The sequence below is a fragment of the Hyaena hyaena genome, unplaced genomic scaffold (genome assembly GCF_003009895.1).
Source record: "Hyaena hyaena isolate Hyena2069 unplaced genomic scaffold, ASM300989v1 scaffold_291, whole genome shotgun sequence".
Classification (NCBI taxonomy): Eukaryota; Metazoa; Chordata; class Mammalia; order Carnivora; family Hyaenidae; genus Hyaena; species Hyaena hyaena.
Genome location: NW_024080921.1, coordinates 1,701,740 through 1,719,387, shown reverse-complemented (window position 1 = coordinate 1,719,387; position 17,648 = coordinate 1,701,740). Strand labels below are relative to the sequence as shown.

The following is a 17,648-nucleotide window of genomic DNA, read 5'->3' as shown; positions in this document are numbered from 1 at the left end:
CTGAACTACTGTTATGTGTTTATGGACTTTTCTGCAATAGATTCTTATGTATGAATGGATTTATGATAAGCAGAATTCACATCAGAAGCTGAATTATAAAGAAGTCCTGAGAAGAGAGGCATTTTATGTTCCTGTTGTATTTCATCAATTTTAAGATGAACCCCTTCCCCCATGCACCTTTTAACATGTTTTAAAATTAGGTTATGATCCTCTTTCAGTTTTGGCCCATGGGGCAGTCTGCATACATTGCATGAACATGTATAAACATAAAAAATGTTGGGATATCTAGATGGCTCAGTCAGTTAAGCTTCTTTTGGTTTTGGCTCAGGTTCATGAGATCGAGCCCTGCGTGGAGCTCTATATTGGCAGCTTGGAGCCTTCGGATTCTCTTCCCTCTCTCTGCCCCTCCCCCATGCTCCTTCTCTCTCACAAAATAATAAAAAAAATGTGTTGGAGTGCCTGGGTGACTCAGTCAGTTAAGTGTCTGACTTTGGCCAGGTCATGAACTCATGGCTCATGACTTCCAGCCCCGCATCTGTCTGGCTCGGTGCTGACAGCTCAGAGCCTGGAGCCTGCTTTGGATTCTGTGTCTCCCTTTCTCTCTGCCCCTCCCTTGCTTGTGGTCTCTCTCTCTCAAAAATAAGTAAACATTAAAAAAATAATTTTAAAAAGTATTGTCAATATACGTAAAGAGTGTGATCCATGTCTCTAAAAGAGTCTAGAAAACACTAAAATACTCCTTTAGCATTACATTGATGCTATGGGGAGGAAATGGGAAAGGTAGCCTGGACCTACTTAATTGGTAAAGCTTGGTCAATGTGGGGCTCTTTTGTTTTATGGATTCTTTGAAGAAATACCAATTTTGACAGCACAGATGATTTTGTAAGGAAGAACCAGGAAATATTGAAGGCTTGAAGACAAAATGATCCAAACTATTTGGACTATGACTTTTTATAAAAACACAAAAGTGAACTTTTATATAAGAAAATCAGTGTTTAAACCCAAAACAATTCTTAAAATCAGTATGAAATACAAATTCTAATTTGTAAAAAAGCATTGATGGAAATTGATAGTAATATTTGTGGGTATTTTTGTCCTTCGTTTGGTATTTTATGTTCCATGTTATTTACTGTGCTCTTTTATTTTTTTCATGTGAAGTGGCATAGTTACCCAGTTATGGGTTAGCCTATTCCCACTTATGAGCTCTGTGGCTTTGGACAGCTATTCAACTTCTGTAAGCATTGGTTTGAATATTTATTGTAAAGTGAGATTGCATTTACTTAGTACTAAGCATTTTAAGTTATTCTTTTCTACTTAAATTCCAAGAATTTACACATACATTATGTACTTGAATCTCATAACATTTTAAGTAAGCTAAGTTATATATTTTTGGTAAAGTGAAATTTTGATGGTAAGATAACGTTCTTCCTCTATTTGATCTTTTGGAACTAGAGAAAAGTTAGAAAAGGAATGTTTCAGTAATGAATATAAGTAACTTTGTTAACTAGGGAGGAGTGAGGAGATAGAGGCAGATCAATGTCTTTCAGTATGTACATGGTTGAATGTTTTACTAGATGTGAAATGGCAGTCAGATGCTTAGAGCTCTGTATACACTCCCTGCAAATCCAAGTGACAAATGTAGCCTGATAAAGGATTGTTTTGGAGGCTACTCAAATGTGAATGGCATTGCTACTGATGGTGTGACTTTTTTCCTACGTAGTGAGCAGCTCTTAGTAAAGTTAGGAACAAAAATAAAATACAAGTTTCTTGATTTAATAGGAGTTGTAGTTTGGAAATAATTCATTTTATTCTAAAAAAGGAAGGAAAAAAAGACTTTATGTCAAATGGGCTTAGATTCTAGGTTAATGTAATTTAAGTTTTTTTTTTTTTAACCTGTTCAGAGCTCCAGCTGGAAATTTGAAAGTCTAGACTGTTATGTAGGTCTTTTTTGTACATTACAGGACATCCTGCAATCCTCACCGCTTTCCACTAAAAAAAGGCAGTAGTCATCTTAATCTTTTTGACAACTAAAAAACATGCCCTCCAATTTTAATAATGTTCTCAAACTTAGCCATGCTTGTTAAAACTAGTGAGTTTAGATGTGTGAAAGGTAAGGAAATTAAGTACTAGAGAAAGAAATGATTATGCAACTTATTTGTAATTGAGCAGTGACTAAATTTTATTAAAGTGGGTAATCTGAAACTTTAAAAATTAAGATGGCTTATATTGTTATGTTCTTATTTTTCCTAGTAAAATGAATGAAAATAAACTTGGTGCTTCACAGAATCTTGGTAAGTAAAATATTTAAAACATTTTCAAATATAATTGAAAATATTAAGATATTTTACTCTTGCCTTTTTATTATATTAAAACTTTTTAGAGTGCTGACTCAAAATAGGAATGAGTTCCTTAGTCCATGCTTTGTTCATATATCCATATACTAAAATATAATATCCGTGTGTTTTCCTTTCAACAAGAATCTACTGTAAGATAACAGTTGCCATACTTTATTCATATTTTTATATGTATTTATCAGATATGCTTTTTATCTGAATAAAACAGCATTATTTAATAAACCATTCTTTCATCTTTTTTGTATAACTTTTTCTTAGAAAAGGAAAAATGTGGGTGAGACCATTTTAAACACTACACAAACCTAACGTGAAAAGGAAAACTTATCATTAGGTGCTCATAACAGTCTCAGATAGATGCATACCTTTGCTTTTGGTTGTTGAGTTCTTCATTTATTAGTTTAAACAGTAATATATTGATTGGCTAAATGAGAAATTTAACTTATTCTCTTCGGCCACTACTCCACTCATTTACTCTTTGTAAGATTTAATTTTTGATGTCCTCTTAAATTAAAATGTTATACTTAAAAGTCTATCTTGACCATCACTAATAGAGTGTGTCTGTTAACTCCACCTTCATGGTTGGTAAGGAAATTTGTGGTCTTAATCCTCCCTCTACTTTGCTTTTTTGCTTTTACCTACAGACTTCTATCAACTATGTTAATTGTTATGAAACTTAGTAATTCATGGACTTACCTTCATGAATTTGTAAACTGCAAATACTGCCTTTACTGTTATTTACTTAATAGTTTTCCTAAGATTGACTCTGTTTTTTACTTATCTGAATATGTTTATTTCATTATTTTAATTCAGCCAGTATCATTTGCTATAGTTAGAAGGTGATCTTAATACAGTGAAGTCAGAAAGAACACTGTTACTGAATTTTAAATGTTAAAATTAAAAAACAACAAAGTACAAATACAAACAAAAGCAATCTTTGGATAAAAATGCATGCCTGAAAACTTGGTGTGTTCTACATCCAGTGTCTCCATATACTGGGTGAAGGGAGGAAGGGTACAGAAGGAAAGCGACAGGTCCATGGTATCATGGCAAATGCAGCTCCATCCAATGCTCATCATGAAGACTCTCATTCTGTAGTCTCAGCTCATTCCTTGTATTTCTCTTCCTTTTGATAGGTGCATGCACACTTAACAGCTAGAAGTATAGGTACGGGGGATGAGAGCTGCTGGTGTTAAGGTGTCCAGTAAACAGATTGCAATTTGCTGGAGTTGATGTGGTCAGTTACTCTGTAAAAGGAAAGAAGGAGAGTTGAAATCTTTTGAAAGATTTAGGAAAGGGCTTTTAGTTATGGCTTATCTCATTAACCTGTAGTGAGGGAGGGCAGATATGGGGGGGGTATTTTGTAATATTAAATATTAGCTCATGATGTTTTATTTTTTTCCAGTCTTGGGATCTGTTTTGTGAGTAGCTGTTAAACGTAGTACCATTTCTTTGTCTCTCTGTCTCTCTCTGAATTTAATGGATCAATAAGTTGGAGCCCATCTGTGTTTTCCCCATATTTGTCTGGAAATAAAACATAATATGCTCTCAAGTAGACAGGAATGCTCTTTTTAAAACATTTTTGATATAGTTCTTCAATAAGTAATGAAGCTTTTCATTTTTCTTATTTTTTAAAACTATTTTATTTATTTTTGAGAGCGAGAAAGAGAGTGTGTGAGCAGGGGAGAGGCAGAGAGAGAGGTAGTCACAGAATCTGAAGCAGTCTCCAGGCTCTGAGCTGTTAGTATAGAGCCTGACATGGGGCTCGAACTCAAAAACAGTGAGATCGTGTCCTGAGCCAAAGTTGGACACTTAACTGATTGAGCCACCCAGGTGCCCCAAATGTAGTACCATTTCAATGCATAGCATCCATTCTTAATTACATGTGTTAGTTAAGGGTAAATAAGACTAGTTGCTATAATAGGTAAAAACTGAAGTCTTACTGGTTTAACAACAAAACTTTAGTATTTGGTTATATTACAATCCGTTGTGAATTGGTTAGGGGAGTTGGAACAGATAGGGAGTTTCTGCTCCATGCAATCACTTAAGAGATTCAGGCTCCTTTCATCTTAAACTGATCAGCTACCTTGAGATTCTCAGTGTCTTTTCTCTTCAGCTGGTGGTTTTCTCATCATGTTATTAGTATGTTATTAGAAATTTTCTGTACAAGTAAATATAAGGTAGAAATGTTTGATATAGTACTAATATTTATTCAGTTCTATCTAGCTGCCACACCCTTTTAATTATAGTATACTATCTCATTTAATCCTTATTAAGGCATAGTTTGAGGTAAGTACTCTTGTCCTCATTTTTAAGATGAAGAAACAGAGCCATAAAGTGCTTTTGTGACTTGTCCAAGATTACATAGCAGGAGTGTGGTGCTGAAATTTAACTCCAGTCTCCTTGGCTTTACAATTTGCCTTTATGAAATTATTATTGTTACAGTAAACAATTACTATTGTTAAGGTAAAATTTGCATAACACAAAATACACGTAACTATTTTAAAGTATACAATTTGGTGGCATTTAGTACATTCACAGTATTGTACAGCCATCACCACTATCTAGTTCCAGAACATTTTCATCATCCCCAAAAGAGACAGGTTTGGCAGTTACTTTTCATTTCCCTTCTCCTTTGCCCCTGGAAACCACCAATCTGCTTTTTGGGCAATTGTGGGTTTACCTATTCTGGATAATGTAATCTGTTGTATTAATGAATTCGTATAGTATATGACCTTTTGCACTTAGCTTCTTTTATTTAGCATGATGTTTCTAGGCTTATCCAGGTTGCAGTGTATATTAGAGCATCATTCCTTTTTATAGCTGAATAATATTCCATTGTATGGATGTAATGTATTAATTTATTCATTCATCCATTCATTGATGCACATTTGTTTTCCCTTTTGTAGCTCTTGAGAATAGTGCTGCTATAAATATTAGTATACAAGTGTATTTGTTTAAACATCCATTTTCATTTGTTTGGCATATGTACCCAGGAGTAGAATTGTTGTTTCATATGGTAACTATGTTCAAGATTTTAAGGAACTGTCAAATTATTATTCCTAAGTCGCTGTACCATTTTACATTTCCACCAGCAGCATATTAGGGTTCCTATTTTTCCAGATCCTTGCCAACATTTGTTATTTTTTGACATTTTGATTGTAACCATCCTAGTAGATGTGAAGTGGTATCTCTTTGTGGTTTTGATTTGCATTTCCCTGATGTCAGGATATTAAACTTCTTTTAACGTGCTTATTGGCTATATATCATCGAAAAATGTTTATTCAGATCATTTGCTCCATTTTTAAGTTGCTTTTGTTTTTGTTGTTGAGTTATAAGATTTCTTATTATGCATTCTGGACCTTAGACCCTTACGAGGTATATGTTTCTAAATATATTCTCCTATTTTGTAGGTGGTCTTTCTACTCTCTTTAGTGTTCCTTGATGCACAAAAGTTTAAAACTTAGATGAAGTCCAGTTTATCTATTTTTTCTTTTTTACTTTTGCTTTTGGTAGCATGTGATCCCTAAGAAACCACTGCCAATCCAGGGTTATAAAGATTTACCCTGTATTTTCTCCTAAGAGTTTAGTGTTGGTGCTTACATTTAGGTCTTTGATCTATTTTGATTTAATTTTAATTTTTATATGTGGTGTCAGGGAGGAGTTCAGTTGTATTATCTTCCATGTGGCTATCAAGTTGTCCTAGTACCATCTGTTGAAAACTGTTCTTTCCTCCAATGAATGATTTTGGTATCCTTGTTCAAAATTAATTGACCATAGATACATATATAGGTTTATTTCTGGACTCTTTTTTCCCCCATTGATGTGTATCATTGTCCTTCACTACAACATTGTTTTGACTTCTGTGGCTTTTTCCTAAGTTTTGAATTTCCTTTCTTTTTTTCTAGATCAGTCTAACTAAAGTTTTGTTTTGTTGACCTTTTCAAAGAATCCACTTTGATTTTTATTCTCTCCAGTTTTTCTATTTCATTTATTTATGCTGTAATCTTTATTTTTTTCTTCCTTCTGCCAGCTTTTGGTTTAATGTGTTATTTTTCTAGTTCTTTAAGGTTAAAATTGTTACTGATTTGGTGTCTTTGTTTTTTCATATTGGCTTACATAAAGATCGGCTAGAGGTGAAAGCTTAGGGTTTCTGGGTTTTTTTCTGAGCATGTATCTAGCCCTGAGCATGTGTTTATCTTTCTGAATTCCCAGGTATCTGTGGGAGCTTTTCAAAGCCCCCATTTATCCATGTGTCCCCTTTTCCCAGCCTCTTCTTTTATAGGTGTTTTGGTTTGTTACCTGCTTGTCCTGTCTGTTACCCTTTGCTGCAAGCTGCTTCATCTAGTATATTTGTCTTAAGCGCCTTTGACAAATGGTCAGACTCCAGCCCTGAGAAAGCTCTGAGGCAGGCAAAACAAGGGCATACATCTGAGCCCATCCTCAGGGATCCGCAACACAGATCAAAACATAAAATCACATTTCTTTAAGAACAAGGTTTATTTTAACTCCTCCTGGACAATCCAAACCTGGAACATGGGCCATCGTTCCTAAGGCCATTGCTCAGCTGGAGAGTGGGGGATGGTAGGCAGGTAAGTTAAAATGCCACAAAGTGCTCATCAGAATTTACCAGCTTGTTTCTTTATTGAGCATTCTCCTAATTGTTGTAAGTTTTAAAACTAGATTTCAGAGTTTCTAAAAGGTTGATTCTGACAGTTTTTGGCAGCTTAATTGTTGCTTTTATGGGGAGGTAGTGTTTTGGAGTTTCCTCATCTGTTACTGTCAGTGATATTACCCTACAAGTTGCCATTTTAACGACACACTGGAATTCATTAAAGATTAATTTTAAAAATGCAAAGTCTAAAACAATGATGTTTATTGTTTTAGAAATAGGTGTTAGAAATTTTAAGTTACTGATAATAATATAATGTGATTTGCTCTCTCAGAAAAAAATGAACACCTCACTTGAGAGAAGCTCCAATTCCATAGGTTTTATTTTAAAAATTTAAAAATATTTTTATATCTATTTACTTTTTTCACTGTTAGCTTGTGTTTTTTGTCGAAAAAATGATGACTGTCCTAATAAATATGGAGAAAAGAAAACTAATGAGAAATGGAATCTCACTGTACATTACTATTGTTTGGTGAGTATAATTTATAATTAAATCCTGGAAATTTGATATTCTTCTAAAGAAGACAATTAGATCTTGATGGATGGTTTCTGAGAATTGGATAAGTCATTTAACTTCTTTGGATCTCATTTTGCCTATATGTAAAATAAGGTTTTTCATTTATCAAATTCTAAGATTCTGAAATTAGTTGGTATGTATGAAGGAAGACCTGTCATCATTATCTGTTTATTTTTGTCTAACCCTTTAGGGACTAAGTGAATAAAGGAGAAAATGTTTAGGTCTCTAAGGGATTTATCTTTTTTTTTCACTTTCTTGTTTCCATTGTTGCAAGTGATAAATCTCAGAAAAGAGTTGTTTGAAGGTTCAGGGAATAGAAGGAAAGTATATTATTTCAAAAAGAACCTGCAAAAAAAAGTTCTGAATAAAAGTAATAAATACTTGTGGAAGAGGAAATAGGTGAGTTTATGAGTTACTTGGAAGAAAGAGAAAGTGATTTCATACTGAGAATGGGTCTCTCATTTGTTTCCCCTTCCCTCTACTGACTTCTCACCTCACTGAATCTGTGTCTTAAGATATTAATGGCACCATCACTGCCTTCGTGCCAAGGTTGCATCAGTAGACACAATATTTCTTGATACTATATGAGTTATATATTGTTTCTTAACAAATTATCCTGAAATTTAGCAGCTTAAACAGTTATTATCTCAAAACACTTTTTGAGGATCAGGAATCTGGTATTGGCTGATTTGGGTAGTTCTGCTTCAGGGGATCTAATGAGGTTGCAATTGAGATGTCAGCCAGCGTTCAGTCATTTAAAGGCTGGATGGGGTGGAGGATCCTCCTCTGATGGCTCACTTTACATGGCTTTTGGCCTTAATACTTTCTACCTGTTGGCAGGAAGGCTCAGTTCCTTTCTGAGGTACCTCCGGGGTACCTCAGCAGGGTACTCACAGCATGGCATCTGACTTCTTCTAGAGCAAATGATGAGAGAGAGAGAGAAAGCTATGCATCAGGATAGAACCGTATGACCTAGTCTTCACTGTCCCATACCACTGTCACTTTTACTTTATTCTCTTTGTTAGAAGTGAGTTAAGTTTAGCCCACATTCAAGGCGAAGGTAATGAGGCTTCATCTCTTAGAAGGAGTATCAATAAATTTATAGGTCTATTTTCATATTCAACCCAGCATCCATGTTAAAACTCTAGGTACTTCCTTGAGAAACCATCTAACATATTTTTTGGTGGTTCTCTCAGACTATAGTGTTGTGTCTCAGGTACCCTATGGGTTAAATAGACTTCTGGACTGGACCTAATTACTTTGTACCAAGATTTAAGGGAACGCGAATTTCGCATTACAAATTTATTTGTTAAGTTGGGAGCCTTACATTTTGTATCACCAAAGAAAACCTTTTCATTTTTCTGAGAGTTTATTTTACTTTGTATGCAGAAGAATTAGTCATTGGGTTATTTTTTCATAATCTATTGTTTTTGTTTTTTAATTTTTCTTAAGTTTATTTTGAGAGAGTGAGAGAGAGAGCACATGAGTTGGGTAGGGGGGGAGAGAGAGGGGAGGAGAGAATCCCAAGCAGCTTCCATGCTTAGCACAGAGCCCAATGCAGGGCTCAATCTCACAACCATGAGATCATGATCTGAGCCAAAACCAGGAGTCCAAAGCTTAACTTTCTGAGCCATCCAGGTGCCCCCATAACCAATTCTTAAGAAATGTGTATTTTTTTGGTTTTCTCTAGAATATATTATATTGATTAAAGTAATCCTCTAGTCACAAATTTAAGGTATTTTTGGATTATTTAATATATTTAATTTTATGAAAATGTCCTTTATATTGTTTTTCATTAATGAGTATAATAATTCAAAACATACTCACCCAAGGATCAACATGTAAAAAATTCTATTTCATTGTGACCAGGAAAGTACAGTAATGTTATAAATGGTAATGGAATGTTAGAGTTGGAAGAGACTTAGAGACCACCTAGTCCAGTGTTTTTATTTTTATGTTTAAGGTCAGAGACATTAAATTATTTGCCTCGAGTACTAGAAAGTTCCAGGACACAGAACCTGGTTTACAGGCCAGGATTTCTTATTCACAGTCCCATGCATTTTCTTTAATCATGTTTCCTAAACATATTTAAACTGAAGTCAAAAGATTTTTAAAAATTCAAACATTTGTGTTAACCATGATTTACTAGGTTTCTCTGTAAATATCCCTTTGTGATTCAGAATCCAGCTAGATTGAAAGTTGGCCTGAAATACCACTGATAAACTGAATTGTCTCTGTAACATTTACTGATACCACCATTACACCTTTCAGTATTTACCACTATTTTTTCTAAAACAGGTGCTTTCTGCCTTCCTTTCTTTCTTCCTTTTTCTATTATTTCCTGGAATGCTTTTAGAAACCAGTATGGTTACATGAACTATTAATATACAATGTCTTCCAAATCAAGGAATATGAGTAGCCTCTTATTTTGACCATCAAAAATAATTGTTACAGATAAGAGGTGCTTGAAATTTGAGTTATGTCCATTTTTTCATTGGAACGTAATCTGTCTTATCTATATATGCATACATACACAAATATATGTGTGTTTATATATGTACACACATTTACATACATGTATATATACATATATGTGTATGTATGTACACACATACTTCCTATATATACGTATGTATATTTCTAAACTAGTTTCTTAGAGTCTATTTTCTAATTGAGAATATATTTATAGTTGATGTCAAGTGGAATTTGGCAGAGAGGTAAAGAAGAAGAAGGAGTGTACGGTTTTCTAATAGAAGACATCAGGAAAGAAGTGAACAGAGCTTCTAAACTGGTAAGTAAACTCTTTTAATCTTTACACTATATACTATAAATATGGTCAACTGGAGAGGGTTTTTTTTTTCCATCAGTTTCCCAAATGGAAATTTATAAGACTGTGATTTTGTGTTCAAATGCTTATTTTTGTCAAATACAGTAAATTTTAATAGAACACTTTGTATATTTGCAAATGAAAGAGAGGTTAACTAACCCTGAATAATGTATATGATAATTATATATATTATATATATAATTTCACGTCCTTTTATGCCACCCTATCCATGATTTCACCCACTCTTAACTATCAGAATTATGAACGTACTTCTGCTATGTTATTCTTCAAATCTTTAATCCTGAGTCAACCCAGCCATTCACTTTTCATTCCTCTACTTCAGTTACTGAGTTGGCATGATGGATTGAGGTGGAAATTATACAACTGGGCAGACCAGTAATTTATGATCTCTACACCTCTGTGGCCATTCTGTGACATTATGTACCTTTGTTCCTTTGTTCATTTCCTTCTCATGTTCTCCAAAATAAGTATGTATTCTAAACTTTTAACCCCTTGTTCATTTAATTACAGTTGTGAATCTTCTGTATGATACCTACTATGTTAAACACAAAGAAAGAATTACAGGTTTCTGTGAGGTCTGAGTAGAAATAATGAGAATTAGAAAATGAGAAAGTTAAAGAAATAAGTGAGAGGGGCGCCTGGGTGGCTCAGTCGGTTAAGCGTCTGACTTCGGCTCTGGTAATGATCTCACGATTTGTGGGTTCGAGCCCCGCGTCAGGCTCTGTGCTGACAGCTAGCTCAGAGCCTGGAGCCTGTTTCAGATTCTGTATCTCCCTCTCTCTGACCCTCCTCTGTTCATGCTGTTTCTCTCTCTCTCTCTCTCTCTCTCTCTCACAGAAATAATACATAAAAGAAAAATTAAAAAAAAATAAACATTTTTTTAAAAAGTGAGGAAAAAAAGAAAATGAGAAGGCTAGAAGTATAGGGAATTTTGCCCAGAGGAAATGATAACTGGAACTGATGATTTCTGTGATGAAGCAGTTTTAGGTGATGAGAATATTCATCTCACTGAAGTAGAAATGAAGGGCATTGACACATCATCATAGTTGAAGAAGTCGAAGAAAGGTTGTCTATCAGTGTAGAAGTTGTTTACAATGATAGGAAGAATTAAGATACAGAGAAAGGTGCCAAAGTCTCAAGGTGGAAGAAGTAGGTGACAGAGCGTAGATGTCATTAGGCTCAAAGAACCAGTTTTTTTTTTTTTTGTTTTTTTTAAATGAAAGGATGTTTAGGTAAGTTCCTTCTATCCCGACTTTCGTGATGGTCTTTATTAAGAAGGGATGCTGTATTTTGTCAGATGCTTTTTCTGCATCTATTGATAGGATCATATGTTTTTTATCTTTTTTTTTGTTAATGTGATGTATCACTTTGATTGATTTGCAAATATTGAACCAGCCCTGTAACCCAGGAATGAATCCCACTTGATCATGGTGGATAGTCTTTTTATGTGCTGTTGGATTCGATTTGCAAGTATCTTGTTGAGGATTTTTGCATCCGTATTCATCAAGGATATTGGCCTGTAGTTCTCTTTTTTGCTGGGTCTCTGTCTGGCTTCGGAATCAAAGTGATGCTGGCTTCGTAGAATGAGTCCAGAAGTTTTCCTTTGATTTCTATTTTTTGGAATAGCTTGAGAAGAATGGATATTAACTCTGTTTTAAATGTCTGATAGATTTCCCCAGGGAAGCCATCTGACCCAGGGCTCTTATTTGTTGGGAGATTTTCGATAACTGATAAAATTTCTTCACTAGTTACGGGTCTATTCAGATTTTCAGTCTCTTCCTGTGTGAATTTTGGTAGTGTGTGTGTGTATCTGTGCTTAGGAATGTGTCCATTTCTTCTAAGTTGTCCAGTTTGTTAGCATAATTTTTTATAGCATTTGAACTACAGGCCAATATCCTTGATGACTACGGATGCAAAAAATCCTCAACAAGATATTTGCAAATCAAATGTAACAGCATGTAAAAAGAATTGTCCACCATGATCAAGTGGGATTCATTCCTGGGTTACGGGGCTGGTTCAGTATTCGCAAATCAATCAATGTGATACATCACATTAACAAAAGAAAAGATAAAAACCATATTATCCTGTCAATAGATGCAGAAAAAGCATTTGACAAAATACAGCATCCCTTCTTTTTTTTTTTTTTTAATATTTTTATTTATTTCTAGGATAGAGAGAGAGAGAGTGAACAGGGGAGGGTCAGAGAGAGAGGGAGACACAGACTCTGAAACAGGCTCCAGGCTCTGGGCTGGCAGTCAGCACAGAGCCCGACGCGGGGCCCAACCCCATGAACCGCGAGATCATGACCTAAGCGAAAGTCGGACGCTTAACCGACTAAGCCACCCAGGCGCCCCAGCATCCCTTCTTAATAAAGATTCTAGAGAAAGTCGGAATAGAAGGAAATTACTTTAACATCATAAAAGCCATCTATGAGAAGCCCTCAGCTAAAATCATCCTCAATGGGGAAAAACTGAGAACTTTCCCCCTGAGATCAGGAACACGACAGGGATGTCCACTCTCACCACTGTTGTTTAACATAGTGCTGGAAGTCCTAGCATCAGCCATCAGACAGCAAAAGGAAATCGAAGGCATCAGAATTGGCAAAGAAGCAAACTTTCACTTTTCACAAACAACATGATACTCTATATAGAAAACCCGAAAGTCTCCACCAGAAGCCTACTAGAGCTGATCGATGAATTCAGCAAAGTTTCTGGATACAAAATCAAAGTACAGAAATTGGTTGCATTTTTGTACACCGATAATGAAGCAACAAAAAGAGAAATCAAGAAACTGATCCCATTTACAATTGCACAAAAAGCCAAAAAATACCTAGGAATAAACCTAACCAAAGGTATAGGAAATCTGTATGATGAAAACTATAGAAAACTTATGAAGGAAATGGAAGAAGACACAAAGAAATGGTAAAACATTCCATGCTCATGGATGGAAAGAATAAATATTGTTAAAATGTCACTACTACCCAAAGCAATCTACACATTCAATGCAATCCCAATCAAAATTGCACCAGCATTCTTCTCAAAACTAGAACAAACTATCCTCAAATTTGTATGGAACTACAAAAGACCCCAAATAGCCAAAGTAATATTGAAGAAGAAAACCAAAGCGGGAGGCATCAGCATCCCAGACTTTAGCCTCTGCGACAAAGCTGTAATCATCAAGATAGCATGGTATTGGTATAAAAACAGACATAAACCAATGGAATAGAATAGAGAACTCAGAATTGGACCCACAAATGTACGGCCAACTAATCTTTGACAAGGAGGGAAAGAGTATCCAGTGGAAAAAGACAGCCTCTTTAACAGATGGTGCTGGGAGAACTGGACAGCAACATGCAGAAGAATGAAACTAGATCATTTTCTCACACCATACACAAAAATAAATTTAAAATGGATAAAGGACCTGAATGTGAGATAGGAAACCATTAAAACCCTAGAGGAGAAAGCAGGAAACACCCTCCTTGACCTCAACCACAGCAATTTCTTGACACATTCCCAAAGGCAAGGGATCAAGAGCAAAAATCAAGATAAAAAGCTTCTGTACGGCAAAGGAAACAATCAAAACTAAAGGCAACTGACGGAATGGGAAAAGATAGTTGCAATTGACATATCAGATAAAGGGCTAGTATCCAATATCTATAAGGAACTCATCAAACTCCACACCTGAAAAACAAATAATCCAGTGAAGAAATGGTCAGAAGACATGAACAGACACTTCTCCAAAGAGGACATCCAGATGGCCAACAGACACATGAAACGATGCTCAGCGTCCCTCCTCATCAGGGAAATACAAATCAAAACCACACTGAGATTCCACCTCACGCCAGTCAGAGGGGCTAAAATGAACAAATCAGGGGACTCTAGATGCTGGTGATGATGTGGAGAAACGGGCACCCTCCTACACTGTTGGTAGGAATGTAAATTGGTGCAGCCCCTCTGGAAAACAGTGTGGAGGTTCCTCAAAAAGTTAACAATAGAACTCCCCTATGACCCAGCAGTAGCACTGCTAGGAATTTACCCAAGGTATACAGGAGTGCTGATGCACAGGGGCACATGGACCCCAATGTTCATAGCAGCACTCTCCACAATAGCCAAAATATGGAAAGCGCCTAAGTGACCATCAACGGACGAATGGATCAAGAAGATGGAGTTTATCTATACCATGGAATACTACATGGCAATGAGAAAGAATGAAATCTGGCCATGTGTAGCAACGTGTAGCAACGTGGATGGAACTTGAGGGTGTTATGCTGATCAAATAAGTCAGGCAGAGAAGGACAGATACCATATGTTTGCACATATAGGTGGATTAGGAGGAACTTAACGGAGGACCATGGGGGAGAAGAAGGGGGAAAATAGTTGGGGAGAGGGAGGGAGACAAACCATCAGAGACTCTTGAATGCTGAGAACAAACTGAGGGCTGATGGGGGTGGGGTAGAGGGGAAGGAGGGTGATAGGCACAGAGGAGGGCACTTGTTGGGATGAGCACTGGGTGTTATATGGAAACCAACTTGACAATAAACTATTTAAGAGGAAATAAATGGTGAAAAAAAAGTATGAAGGGAGAATTGTGGCTTATAGTTTGTAATAGAGAACTAAAATAATGTTTTGATTTCCCCCTTGCCTTTTTCTGTATCCTCCTCCCATCCCTTGCCAAGTCTGGATGAAAATGAAAGATGAGAAAGTAAGTAATTTCATCTAAGAACTCTGTAAGGAAAGCAAGACCTTTATTTTAATTGAGGCCAAAAAAACAAAACAAAACAAAACAAAAAACCCCACGCAATTATTTTTGAAGATGTTGAGCATGCAGGGGACTGGATGTTAGAATAGAACTTTAGGGCATAAGAGAAAACCTTGGGTGAAAGGTAAGCAGTGGCATTTAACTAAAGACTATGTGAGAGTATTAGTATCAGAATTCCTCAGCCTTCTGATGATGGTGGACTTGTGGTGGAAGATGACCTGAAAGGGTCTCCTTGCAGTTGGAAATAACTGTTTTCTGAAAACATCTTAATCTTCTCTGAGTATATTGTGAACCTTTAAAAATAACCTGATCCTTGAGTTGTCTCCATTTGTGAGCTTAAGCTAGAGTTCCATATGTCAGGTTTACTGGAAGAGCCTCAGGTTGGCAAGGTATTCTCCAGTGATATAGTGGCACTTCAGGGGTAACAATGAGACTATCTACTTCCTTCATCAGTGACCATTTTATAATGGCTATCTCACGAGTTCCAAGATGTTTTAGATTTTAGATACTGCTCTGTATTTTACTAATGATTGCATTGTCTAATAATAGTCTTTGGTTCATATACCACTGTTATATTTTAGTTTGTGGCAGTGGTATTGTATTTGTTTCCTTAGGGCTGTTATAAAAAACTGCTGCAAGCTAGGTTGCTTAAAACAGAAATTTGTTCTCACAATTCTGGAGACCAGAAATTTCTTATCAAACTGTCAGAAGGATTGATTTTTTTCAGGGAACTCAGGGAGAATCCCTTCCATGCTTCATTCCCAGCTACTGGTGGCTGCTGGCATTCCTTGGTTTTTTGGCAGCGTAACTCCTGTCTCTGTTCCCAGCTTCATATGTTCACATGTCCTTCCCCTCTGTGTGTCTGTGTCTTAAATGTCCCTCTCCTTTTATTTACAAGAACACAAGTCCTTTGGTTTGGGAACCATCCTAAATCAAGGATGGTTTCATTTTGAGATCTTTAACTTACTTACATGTACAAAGACCCTATTTCCAATTAAGGTAACATTCATAGTACCAGGAATTAGGAATTGAACATATCTTGTTGGGGGAAGGTCACTATGTAACTATTTTGGGTATCTAACACTTTTTCAATTAGTTAGGATAGAGTGATTGATCATTGCAGATTTTTTTTTAAATTTTTTTTTACAGATTGGTTTCTAGGATTGTTCTACTGTTTTCCTTGATGAATATTTCCTAGTTATGTGTTTTCTATTGAGATTTGAAACTCTTTTTTTTAATGTATGTTTATTTTGAGAGGCCGACTGGGGATTGGCAGAGAGAATCCCAAGCATTCCCACGCTGTCAGCACAGAGCCTGACATGGGGCATGACTCCATGTACTTTGAGGTCATGACCTGAGCCAAAATCAAGTCATACTCTTAACCAACTGAGCCACCCAGGCGCCCGAGATTTGAGACTTTAAGGTATAGCCATTATGTTTATGAACCCTTCAGCTGAAAGTACTTTAGCCAGGTAGAAAGGAAAAGAAGCTTCTCTGTCTCATCCACATGTTAGATGGGAGATGAATCTTTTATGAAAAATTGTTACAGGAGTGAATCTTTAGTGGCTTAGATTGTTTCTGGGTAGAACATTTTTCAGGAAATCGCTTTATATATCATCATCATAACTGTTGTAAGATGAAAATTTTCAGCCTCCCTACAAGGAGTATTCATTTATACCTGGGGTCATATTATAGTATTGAGCTTTTGTATGTTATGACTTCTCTTTTCACATTTTCTTCTAGAAATGCTGTATTTGCAAGAAGACTGGTGCTTCAATTGGATGTGTTGCACCCCGATGTAAACGAAGTTATCATTTCCCATGTGGACTTCAGAGAGAATGTATTTTCCAATTTACTGGCAATTTTGCGTAAGTTAATTAATTATTGAATATGAAAGATGAATATTAGGGAAAAGTGGAAAATGGATATGGGTATCCCAATAAAAATTCCTTTGTGAAATTTCTTTTCATAGCTACACTGAGTTTACACATATATATTAATTTATGTTTTTAATATATAGATTGCTCCCCTCCTCTTTTATGGAGTCATCACTAAAATGTGATCACTGCAAAATCTTGGGAATTGCCAGTGTAGAATGGGCTTAACAGTTAATATTCACCTTCAACTTTTAGCTCTAGAATATATGGAACTCTTAATTTATTTGTATTTAATAAAAATTTCCACCTTTCATAATTCTAGATTTTTATGTCATTTTTTAAGATTTATGGCCCACTTTTCTTCCACAGGGCTGTATATATTTCTCATTGAGTAAATTGAAGGCATTTAAATTTGGCAGAGTCCAAAAGTAAATGTTATGCCCTGGACTGCCCCTGACAATATTTACTTCTTGAATCAAGCTTTAAACATTAAGATTTATGAATTTTAGTACTTGATATTTTTATTGTCCTATTTCTTTTAGTCTTTGTGTTCTTGACCTATTTAATGGATTGTACCATGTATAAAACTGCATTTTAGAATATAACAAGAGGAAAAAAATTTAGT

The 17,648-nt window shown here is 35.7% G+C and overlaps 1 protein-coding gene across 4 annotated transcripts in view; it reads left to right on the top strand.

The window, feature by feature from the left end:
• G2E3 (G2/M-phase specific E3 ubiquitin protein ligase) overlaps positions 1-17,648 on the top strand; it is a 62,041-nt gene that overhangs the window by 16,601 nt on the left and 27,792 nt on the right. For 2 of the 4 annotated variants that reach the window (XM_039247144.1, XM_039247145.1), the window contains 4 exons: positions 2,251-2,291; positions 7,398-7,495; positions 10,230-10,331; positions 16,890-17,014. In XM_039247144.1, coding sequence (XP_039103075.1) covers positions 2,255-2,291; positions 7,398-7,495; positions 10,230-10,331; positions 16,890-17,014 — 362 coding nt within the window. In that variant the 5' untranslated portion in view covers positions 2,251-2,254. The remainder of the gene's footprint in view (positions 1-2,250; positions 2,292-7,397; positions 7,496-10,229; positions 10,332-16,889; positions 17,015-17,648) is intronic. The other 2 variants (XM_039247146.1, XM_039247147.1) reach the window with 1 other exon arrangement.